Raw genomic sequence first — 11,121 nt, 5'->3', positions numbered from 1 at the left:
AGGGGCTAACAAGCGTGCACGTCCCACCCATCCGCGCGCTGTCCGTTTCGCCCCAAAAGCGGCGCAAACTTGGGCCGCCGATGGGTCGAAAGCGGATACAAAACGGACAAAAGTCCGTTTGCTCCCGCGCGCTGGGCCGCCCAGTTTGTCCGTTTTACCCCAAATGGACGCGGCCGGACAGGATAGGGTCGCGCGGTGGAATTGGCCTAAGGTCACCACTAGTGAGAAGTGATGATAGCACCTTATGCAGCTTGCAACTAAACACTATGTAGTTTCTGTGCCCACTGCAACGCAAGCAACCAAACGGCGAACCAATATTGGTTCCCTCATGAGCCAACCTAGATATACACAACCAAATTAAGTGTAGATAATGGTTTTTAGCCTGTTTTATCTCAGCCATCCCCATCTTAGACACACATGCAAAGAGGAAATAAACTCAACCAAACACGTCCTTGGACATTGACCGCGGCAACTCACAATAAATCCATTTGTTATTATAGGGCACTATTCATACTATTTGGCCGAAAATTTCTTTTTTATGAAAAGAAGTCAAAGGAGAATTTTGTTTTTTGAAATTTTTCACAAGTACTCCCGAAATAATTCTGAGAAAATGCAAACACCAGGACTAACCCTGATAGACCAGAGATACCATTATTCACCTAACAAACCAACCACAAAATTGGTTTGCTACTAATTTATTTTCATACAGGTGTATATACACCCATAGACCAAAAGTCCCCCTCCTATAAAATCATTCGATCTTCTTTTTTCTGAGATAATAAAATCATTGGACCTATTTTTGTTTTTTCAGATGTTATTTTTCTGTCTATAAAAAAAAAGGGATGTTCAGTCAAGTGGCCCAAACGCTTGGGGGAAAAAAATCCGAGGAACTCTCTCTCAAAAAACAAAATGGTAGCATAAGAGGAAACCATAGCCGACCTTGCGGATCCATCCCCTCGGCCGTAGGCGCCGCCGTCCCCTGCGGCAACCCCCTCCCCGCTCCCCCGCCGCCCACCACCACTCTACCCCGTGCCGTCCCCTGCGGCAGCCTCCCTACCCAACCTGCCGTCTTCCGCCGGCCACCCACCACTCTCCTCCGCTGCCATCCCCTGTGAGTCTGTGACAACCGCGACCCCCGGCCCTGCCGTCCGCCGCCGGCCACCACCTATGCAGCCTGGGTAATTATGCCTGGCTGCGTTCCGGGGGAAATAATCTCGCGGGAGACGGAGGCGGGAGAAGATTTGATTTCCTTGTGTGATCAGGGAAGAGAGAAGGCCGATTTCGGATTGTGCGGCGAGGGCAGTCCAAAAGGAGTGATTTTTATTCGGAGTCTGTCTGTTGAGAAGCTGTAAATCCGGATCCTCCTCCCTCTCCTGTGAATAATCTCCTCCCTTTTGGAGGAGACCCGGCCGAGTCGGAGGAGGGGCCGCCTATATCGATCTTATAAATTGGCGTCCCCGATTTGTTTTTCGCCGGCGATTAGTCTGCTTTGTTGCGGCGGTCTAAGTAAACAGAGGAGTAGGAGTGAGGATTAATTTTGTTGTCGCAGATCCAATAAGGTAGATATCTTAAGGCCATTTGTTGATCCGATCAGCCATGAAGAACAAAAGTGGTGGTCACAGACGCAATGTAAGTGCTGCTTCTTTTGTGCCTGATGTTTGTCCTTCCCTTCGATTCATCCTCATGGCTAGGACGCTGATTTGTTGTTGTTTTTAACTGTTAAATGCAATGCAGAAATCAGCTCGCAATGAAGCCGCTGCTGGCAACAAGAATGGTCGTCGCAGGCGGAATGTAAGTGTGCCTGGTGTTTGTCTGTTGTGCAAGGTTCATCCTCAGAAGGTTTATTATTTGTTCTTACAGCTAAATGCAATGCAGAAATCAGCTCGCAATGGAGCCGCTGCTGGCAATGGAGACAGGCTTAGCAATCTGCCCAATGACCTCCTGCTCAACATTCTGGAGAGGGTGGACACACTTGATGCTATAAGGACCTGCATCCTCTCCAAGCAAATGCTGAATCTCCCCACCATGTTCTCGCAGTTCTTCTTAAGTGCTGGTTCCGTTCCAGGTCACCATGATAAAGCTCGTGTTTTCAGCCGCGGTGAAGTTCTCCGAACCAACAATGCTGTGGCTCGTGTAACGGATAGCATCTTGTGCACAAGGAATCCGAAGATAGCCATTACTAAACTCAAAATCAGATTCGTCTTGATGCCACATGTCTCTCTCACCATTGGAAGATCTGTTGCCCGCGCCATGGCAACCCAGAAGGTTGGCGCAGCTGAGTTTGAGATCATAACGAAGAAGGCTTATTCGGACTGCTCTTCTGCCGATCTTGTCCAATTTGCGAATCAGTTAAATAATTTTGTTGGTGCTTTCCCAGATGCATTTGCTGGACTCAGGCGCCTGTGGCTGCGCAATATGAGGTTTGCTGAACTGGACATTGCCAACATTCTCAGCACTTGCAAACTCTTGGCGTCTTTGCGTTTAACTGAGTGCGACTCAGGGATTGATTCTGTGCTGCAAGTAGAACATGCTCAGCTTGTTGAGATTGAGGTAGACTATGGGGAATTTGCGAGAGTTGAGCTGACATGTCTACCAAAACTCCAACGAGTGAGGTATAATAATTGGTACTCTTATGGAGATCCCCTGTATTTTGGTTTTGTACCACAGCTTTCAAAGCTAAGCCTCGCTAAAACTGGCGTCCGTTCGGAGAAGACTCTCGAGTTAAGTCAGCTCCTTGCTAATGTTCCTAACATAAGCAATCTGCATCTTGATTTTGAAAGTGAAAAGGTACACTCATTAGTCATATGAATCATATCTGTCCATTCTTATATGTGGCAATAGTAAAAATTTAAATTGTTGTTTCTATTATTACAGATCTGGGTTCTACCAGAATGCCCGAAACTGCTCACGCCTGTGCTTAGCAAACTACAGCATGTGAATCTAGACAATCTTCCTGAAGGATGTGATTTAGCTTGGACGATGTTTATTCTTGAAGCTGCACCCGCCCTAAAAGAGCTGTGTGTCGCAGTAAGGGATCATTGGTGCATAATGGTGACAGACGAAGAAGTTCGGAAGAAAAATGGTTACTGCGAAAAGGCAGATGTGAATTGGAAGCCATACGCACCTGATTTCAAGCACAAGAATCTGGTTAAGCTCACCATCTATGGCTTCCAACCCGATGACAGTTTTATGCGATACATCAGGTGTGTTGTGGATCATACGGTTAATGTAACAGAGATATCTCTGTACGACAGGAAAGTGTGCGGGAGCTGTGGTGACTTGGATCCTGAGATCAAGGTCAAGGTTTGTCCATCAAGATATCCACAGACAGCCGAAGAGATGAAACAGATAACTGAGGGGTTGGGTTTGGCTTCGCGTGCTGTGATTCACTTCCGGTCCTAAGTGTATAGGCAGTTCGTTCCATAATCACCTTTCCTGTAGTTACTCTGTACTCTCTTTCCATTGAATTGTCTAAAATGTGGGAATATTTATTATGTTGTCACCCCAAACCATTATGGACAAGTTAATGTGTTCGAATTGCAATCATTTGTGCCCTGTGGTACCTTACTGAGGTTGAAGCAAGTACTACTTTTTTTATACGATATAAAACCATATGCTTTTCATGACCTGGAAAATATCTCTTGCAAACTTTTACTAAACTCTATGAAGTACTCATTGCAATTAAAGAGTTTCTTTAACTTCGACAATTCTTATACAATCACAACAAGGCATTACTCTGTGCAGATTAGTCTCGGCTGCTAAGATCTTAATACCACTTGGTAGGAAGTAGAATGAGGATACAGCTATAAAATCCAAATCAGATTGCTAGATTGCTACAACAGTAGCTTGCCACGTTCGGTCTACAGACTACCGCACAGAAGTTTCAACAACAAACATTTCAAGATGATTTCAGGAACTAGACACGCCGAGCAAACAAACGACGCCCAGAGACTCCTGAAGCCTCAAGAGCCTTCAAACAAGGAGAGTCGCCATCAACGAAGTCGTCGTCCAGCACCTGGCCCCCCTTGCAGTGACCATCCGGGACCTGGACCCCCTTGCAGTGCTCCTCCAGGTCCTGGCCCTGCTTGTGGAAGCGGAGGCCCAGGTTGTCGCTGTCTCCGTGGAGGCCCTGGCCCTGCTTGTGGAAGCGAAGGCCCAGCTTGTCAAAGTCCCTGTGAAGGCCCGGCTTGTCGAAGTTCCCGTGGAGGCCCTGGGCCACCTTGCCAGACACCTTACCACAACTGCCCAGGGCCTCACCCACCTTGCCGCTGTTGTCGGCATCAAGGGCCAGTCTCTGTAACTCAGTGTCAAGAGTCTGCAGGCCGTAGTCATCCTGCATGTGCAAGCGAAGGCCCAGCTTGTCGAAGTCGCCGTCGAGGCCCAGCTTGTCAAAGTCGCCATGGTGATGGAGGCCCTCGCCCACCTCGCCGCCGTAGTCGCCATCAAGGGCGAGTCTCTGTAAATGAGCATCAAGGGTCTCCAGCCCATACTCCTGGACGTATAAGCTCTCTCCGGCGTGAAAGTACTCGCTTTCTTCGCTATGATAATAGTAGCCCTCCCCTTTGAAACACTGGAAGAAGTAGTAGCAACCATCTGACTCGCGGAAAAAATAGCCCTCCGCATCTTCCAAGAGGTAGTAGCCCTCTTTCTCCACATAAATCTCTGAAAGGATAGAAACAAAAACAAATGATTATAGATATGGAACGAACAGATAAACATAGTCATGAATCATCTAGATGCGTAATCAACGTCAATATACTAGAGAGGATGTCAAGAATAATCATGTAACCAAATTCATATACAACATCCGAATTAATCTGAAATCAACAAAAAGAAAGAAAGAGGGGAATCAAATAAGCCTAATCATGTAAAACTACAGTCTACAGCAATCAATAGAGAAATAAATCATAGGGAAGCTGAAGTTCTTAAATTGATTATGAGTTATGTGTTAGCATGATCACGGGGCATCGTAAATACCAACACATTATAAATACTCGTGAATTCCACATTGTTGCAGACAAAAGTACTTGTTAATGAAATTTAGTAAGATCTAATTTTATTATTAGTTTAAAGGATGGATGGAAAAAAACTCGAATAATATCACAATAAAATGTTGAATTCAGTAACGTGAACCTTAAACAATATTATGTACAAATTACTTTGGAAGGAAGTTTAATCACTGGGCGTGAACATTAAGTAGTTTATCCAATGGAAATGATTAATGGCAACTTATCAAGAATTAAATGAGTTTAAGATTCTTCTCATAAGTATTGTGGGTAGAAAATAAACAGTTCTTGAGAAACAGACGCATCAAAACATGGATTAATTGCTAACTGCTTGAAATGATATGCTATATATTTCTGCATTGTTACAAATTGACATCATTCTATATAAAGCAAATGCATGTCGTCCTCCCGATTTATGATCAGCTAGAGATCAATGAAACACAATAAGAAACACTGTATCCATTGACAGTTGGCTCCAAAAATCCAGTTCTATAACATTGCTAAACTGCCAGCGGAAGAGGGTAGTCCATTGATCCTAAAACTAATAAAATAGCAGATGCTTCCAATTCCTTGCATACAGGGTAAGATGGACTACTGCCGATGAATGAGTAACCCCGAGATCCAATACCGAAGACCCAACCGAGAACATCCAATGGCTAATCCCTAAGGGAACACGCAGATTGATCGTGTTAGAGAATATGTTTCCGTAGCATCTCAAACTCCTTTCCTTCTCCTACTCAAACTCCTTGTAATATTCCTTGTACTCCAAGCTTAGCTTCGGCCGCATCAATCAATATAAACAGAACCGCGGCTCCCCTTGAGGGAGTAGGAACGCTTATTATCTTTCATGGTAATCAGAGCCACCTCTTCTCCTACATCTAGCCACAAATCAAAATCCTAGAACCACATATCATCGTCTCCATGGCTTCTTCGTCCGGCGTCGGCCTCAACCTCGGATCGCCGCCATCTGAGAAGCTAGCAAGAGGAAACTTCATCCTCTGGAAGACCCAGGTGCTCCCAGCCCTGCGAGGTGCGCAGGTAACCGGGCTCCTGGACAACTCTGACGCCGCTCCACCCAAGACTGTGGAGATCACGAAGGCGGACAAGACGACGGCCCTCGAGCCGAACCCTCTGTACGGGCCCTGGATCGCCAAAGACCAGCAGGTCCTGTCATATCTTCTCAACTCCATGTCTCCAGAAATCCTTGCGCAAGTCGTCGGGAAGGACTCCACCTATGAGCTCTGGACGACGGTGAACAATCTCTTCGCCTCGCAATCACAGTCCCGGATCACCAATCTAAGGATCGCGATCACCAATACCAAGAAGGGCACAATGTCGAGCTCGGCGTATATGGCGAAGATGAAAAGCCTTGGGGATGAACTAGCTGCCGCTGGTCGTCCCGTCTCTGATCCGGAGATGGTGGACTACATACTCGCAGGACTCGACCGCGACTACGACTCCGTGGTGGCGGCGATCGGCGCTGTCAAGAACACAATCACCGCCGATGACCTCTTCGCTCAGATCTCCGCCTTTGATCAGAGGATGGAGATGCTGGGAGACTCGTCTTCAGGCGGGTTTCATTCATCTGCCAACGCCGTCTACAGAGGCCGCGGCCAGTCCCGTGGTAGATCCCGTGGGCGAGGAGGAAGAGGGCGCGGCCGCGGTGACCGCGGTGACCGCCAGCCTTCTCCTGCAAATAGAGGCGGCGGATTCAGAGGACGCCCTCGACAGCAACAGCAACAGCGGGTACGCGAGCAGCAGCATGACTATCCTGAGTGCCAGATATGCTATAGACATCATCCAGGAGGTGCACGTGTCTGCTGGTGGCGCTATGAAGAGAATGATCAAGAAGAGAAGGAGGCGCATGCTGTCTCCTATGGCGTGGACACTAATTGGTACGCAGACAGTGCAGCAACAAATCACATCACAGGTGAACTTGACAAGCTGACAGTACGGGAGAAGTACAACGGAGGCGACCAAATTCGCACGGCAAGCGGTTCTGGTATGAATATCACCCACATTGGTAGTTCAATTGTTCAAAACCCCATGAAAAATTTGCACCTTAAAGATGTCTTGCATGTTCCTCAAACTTCCAAAAATCTTGTTTCTGTTCATCGATTCACCCTTGATAATAATGTTCTTATAGAATTCTATCCTCACTTTTTCTTGGTTAAGGATTTGAGCACAAGGAGAATCATTCTTAGAGGACGGTGCGTGGGAGGCCTCTATCCACTCATATCATCATCATCATCTTCATGGTCCAATAAACAAGCAAATATTGTCACCAAGCCATCATCATCAAGGTGGCATAGTCGATTAGGTCATCCATCTTCAGTCATAGTTAAATATGTTCTTAGCAAAAATAAACTCTCTTATGAGAATAGTGTTGAGTCAGTTTGTGATCCGTCTCAACAAGCAAAAAGTCATCAATTACCCTATCCCATCTCTACTAGTGTGTCTACTGCTCCTCTACAACTTATATTTTCAGATGTATGGGGACCAGCCCCTACTTCAGTTGGGAGATTTTCTTACTATGTAAGCTTTATTGATGACTATAGTAAATTTACTTGGATTTACTTGTTAAAGAAACGGTCTGATGTATTCCAAGTCTTCATCAATTTTCAAAACCTTGTTGAACGCAAACTGAACTCCAAGATCATTGCTATGCAAAGTGACTGGGGTGGTGAGTATGAAAAATTGAACTCTTTCTTCCAAAAACTTGGTATTTCACATCATGTCTCTTGCCCTCATGCTCATCAACAAAACGGATCTGCTGAAAGAAAGCACCGTCACATAGTTGATATGGGGCTAGCATTGCTAGCAAATGCATCCATGCCACTCAAATTCTGGGATGAAGCATTCTTAACCGCTACATATCTTATCAATTTGCTTCCTAGTAAAGTCATCAAATTTGAAACACCTATTACACGACTCCTTGGTGTCACACCCAACTACACATCTCTTCGTGTTTTCGGTTGTGCATGTTGGCCCAACCTCAGACCCTATAACACACGCAAACTCGTTTTTCGCTCCAAAAAGTGTGTCTTCTTAGGCTATAGTCCCATGCACAAAGGAGTTAAATGTCTAGATGTTCCTACTGGTAGGGTCTACATATCCAGAGATGTAGTTTTTGATGAGTCAGTGTTCCCTTTTGCTTCCCTTCATCCCAATGCTGGTGCACTTCTCCGCAAGGAAATCCTTCTTCTTCCTCCACATCTTCGGTCTTTTGATCATGGGGGCGACAGTTGTACTAACCAAAGTGATGATATTCCTGCTGGTATTGGTTCTTCTCTGTTGCCTGTACAGGTCCCTGGTGAAAACGGCGCTCAAAATGATCAAAATTTCGAAAATCAAGCTCAAGATCATCTTATATTTCATGCTGAGGAAGGAGACGAACCTGGCACAGATGACGAAGCTGATCCGGCGGCGCCCGCAACTCCTGTTCGTGCGCAGACCTCGGATCCCGCGGCCAAATCAGCCTCGGATCGCGCTCCCACCAACCACAGCGCTGATTCAGCAGCAGGCGGGACCAGCTGCGGGGTCGGCTGCGGGCCGAATCCGCCTCGCCCAGCGCGCGCCACTCCCACGCCGCCACCTCAGCAGCAGGCGGGACCAGCCATGGGGCCGAATCTCCCTCGCCCAGCGCGCGCCTGCAACCGCGGTCGGGCGGTCGATCCGCTGTGCCGGCTCGGGCGACTGGCACCCGTGTGGTGGACACACAAGTGGCCACACCAACGGCTACAGGATCCTCTGCGCAGGTGGCGCCAGATTCGCCTGTGTCATCACATGCAGCTTCCTCGGGATCTTCTGCGGCGAGTGCTCCTGTGGTCCAGCCAGCAGTTTCTTCACGAGTTATGACTCGATTACAGAAAGGTATACGAAATCCTAAAATAAGAAAAGATGGGACTATACCATATGGAATGTTGTGTATTTCAGGAGAACCAACAACATTGAATAGTGCACTTGATGATCCTAAGTGGAAGAAGGCAATGGATGAGGAATATTCTGCACTTATGAGGAACAAGACATGGCATCTTGTACCAAATCAGAAAGGTAAAAATATCATCGATTGCAAATGGGTTTACAGAATTAAAAAGAAGGCAGATGGCTCCATTGACAGGTACAAAGCACGTCTCGTTGCAAAGGGTTTTAAACAACGTTATGGTATTGATTATGAGGACACTTTCAGTCCTGTTGTTAAAGCTGCAACTATCAGACTTGTGCTAGCCATTGCTGTATCCAAGGGTTGGAGTCTACGACAGCTAGATGTACAGAATGCGTTTTTGCATGGCATTCTAGAAGAGGAAGTGTTTATGAGACAACCACCTGGTTATGAGGACAAGAAGTCACCACATTATGTTTGCAAGCTTGACAAGGCACTCTATGGTTTAAAACAAGCACCCAGAGCATGGTACTCCAGATTGAGCTTACAGTTGAAATATCTTGGTTTCATTGCCTCCAAAGCTGATACATCATTGTTTATTTATAACAAGGCTGGAGTAATCATTTTTGTGCTTATATATGTTGATGATATCATCGTTGCAAGTTCTTCACAAAATGCTACTAATGCACTTCTGCATGATTTGAGCTCAGAGTTTGCCTTGAAAGACCTAGGTGATTTGCATTTCTTCCTAGGTATTGAGGTCAAGAAAACTCAAGATGGAATTGTGTTAAATCAGGAGAAATATATCACTGAGCTTCTGTCTCGCATGGGGATGAAGAATTGCAAGCCAGTTCCTACACCTTTGTCTTCCTCAGAAAAACTTTCAGCATATGAAGGTGTGCCACTTCAGGAGGAGGAAAGTACAAGGTATAGGAGTACTGTGGGAGCATTACAATATTTAACTCTCACACGTCCAGATATCTCATTTGCTGTCAACAAGGTTTGTCAATATCTGCATGCACCTACTTCTGCACATTGGTCAGCTGTGAAGAGAATTGTAAGATATGTAAAGCATGCTATGGGAATAGGACTTCATTTCAAACGGTCTAATTCCTCTCTTGTGAGTGCATTCTCTGATGCTGACTGGGCAGGATGCAGTGATGACAGAAGATCAACTGGAGGCTTTGCAGTATTTTTTGGGTCTAACCTTATTTCTTGAAGTGCCAGAAAGCAAGCCACCGTGTCACGGTCAAGCACAGAAGCTGAATATAAGTCCTTGGCAAATGCAACTGCAGAAATCATTTGGGTTGAATCACTTCTTGAGGAATTGGGAATCAAGAAGAATCGTATCTCATGTTTATGGTGTGATAACTTGGGAGCAACATATTTGTCCGCAAATCCTGTGTTTCATGCAAGGACAAAGCACATCGAAATTGATTTTCACTTTGTGCGAGAAAGGGTTGCAGCCAAGAAACTCGAGATACGGTTTATTCCCTCCAAGGATCAAGTAGCAGACGGTTTTACAAAGGCATTGCCATCAAGACCATTTGAGGAGTTCAAGAGTAATCTTAATCTAGGGTAGTTAAGATTAAGGGAGGGTGTTAGAGAATATGTTTCCGTAGCATCTCAAACTCCTTTCCTTCTCCTACTCAAACTCCTTATAATATTCCTTGTACTCCAAGCTTAGCTTCGGCCGCATCAATCAATATAAACAGAACCGCGGCTCCCCTTGAGGGAGTAGGAACGCTTATTATCTTTCAGATCGAACGAAGGAATGGATCGAGCAAAACGAGGAACGCATGTGAAACTAGAGTATATCGCATAAGTGGAACGGATCTCGCACTGTCTTCTACCCTCCCGAAACGAGGACCGGATCTCGCACTGCCTCGCACCCAAATCGACGAGCGGATTGCGAGGGGAAAGGTAGGGACGAGGAAATGGAACTCACCGGGCGAGAACCGCGTCTTGCCGGAGGGGAGGGCTGCCGCCGGGATCTCCCTGGGCGGCGGCGGGGAACTCCTGTAGAGCAGGGCGGTGGTGGGGAACGCCTGCAGAGCAGCGCGACGGTAGGGGTCTCCTGGCGGGCAGGGCGGCGACGGGGGCCTCCTCGCGGGCATGGCGGCGGTGGGGATCGCCTGCAGAGCAGCGCGGCGGTAGAGGCCTCCCGTAGGGCAGGGCGGCGACGGGGGCCTCCTCGCGGGCATGGCGGCGGTGGGGATCGCCTGCAGAGCA

The 11,121-nt window shown here is 46.9% G+C and overlaps 2 protein-coding genes across 4 annotated transcripts in view; one reads left to right on the top strand and one right to left on the bottom strand.

Moving 5' to 3' along the window:
• Positions 1–917: 917 nt before the first annotated feature.
• On the top strand, positions 918–3,578 carry LOC119323406. 2 transcript variants are annotated; one of them, XM_037597050.1, is made up of 4 exons: positions 918–1,629; positions 1,735–1,791; positions 1,861–2,787; positions 2,875–3,578. In XM_037597050.1, exons 1-4 carry the CDS (start codon positions 1,597–1,599, stop codon positions 3,400–3,402), a joined length of 1,545 nt encoding a protein of 514 aa, XP_037452947.1. In that variant the 5' UTR covers positions 918–1,596; the 3' UTR covers positions 3,403–3,578. The 2 variants fall into 2 exon arrangements, with proteins under 2 accessions (XP_037452947.1, XP_037452948.1); XM_037597051.1 differs by having other exon boundaries at positions 922–1,629; positions 1,876–2,787.
• A 97-nt stretch (positions 3,579–3,675) lies between these two features.
• LOC119323411 overlaps positions 3,676–11,121 on the bottom strand; it is an 8,625-nt gene continuing 1,179 nt past the window's right edge. Inside the window, exons 1-2 of one of the 2 annotated variants that reach the window (XM_037597058.1) lie at positions 10,838–11,115; positions 3,676–4,662 (exon numbers count right to left, since the gene is read on the bottom strand). In XM_037597058.1, coding sequence (XP_037452955.1) covers positions 3,917–4,662; positions 10,838–11,093 — 1,002 coding nt within the window. In that variant the 5' untranslated portion in view covers positions 11,094–11,115 and the 3' untranslated portion in view covers positions 3,676–3,916. Of the gene's footprint in view, positions 4,663–10,837; positions 11,116–11,121 lie in introns of those variants that run through there. The other variant, XR_005156280.1, reaches the window with a different exon arrangement.

Source organism: Triticum dicoccoides, chromosome 6B, assembly GCF_002162155.2.
Source record: "Triticum dicoccoides isolate Atlit2015 ecotype Zavitan chromosome 6B, WEW_v2.0, whole genome shotgun sequence".
In the NCBI taxonomy this organism is placed as follows: Eukaryota; Viridiplantae; Streptophyta; class Magnoliopsida; order Poales; family Poaceae; genus Triticum; species Triticum dicoccoides.
This window is presented reverse-complemented; position numbering and strand designations above follow the sequence as displayed.

What these genes read in the sequence shown, in the direction of transcription:
- LOC119323406 (XM_037597050.1), top strand. Translation starts at nt 1,597, where the DNA reads ATGAAGAACAAAAGTGGTGGTCACAGACGCAAT. An exon ending in GTGGTGGTCACAGACGCAAT is followed by an intron (nt 1,630 to 1,734) that starts GTAAGTGCTGCT and finishes AATGCAATGCAG; the next exon opens with AAATCAGCTCGCAATGAAGC. An exon ending in TTGATTTTGAAAGTGAAAAG is followed by an intron (nt 2,788 to 2,874) that starts GTACACTCATTA and finishes CTATTATTACAG; the next exon opens with ATCTGGGTTCTACCAGAATG.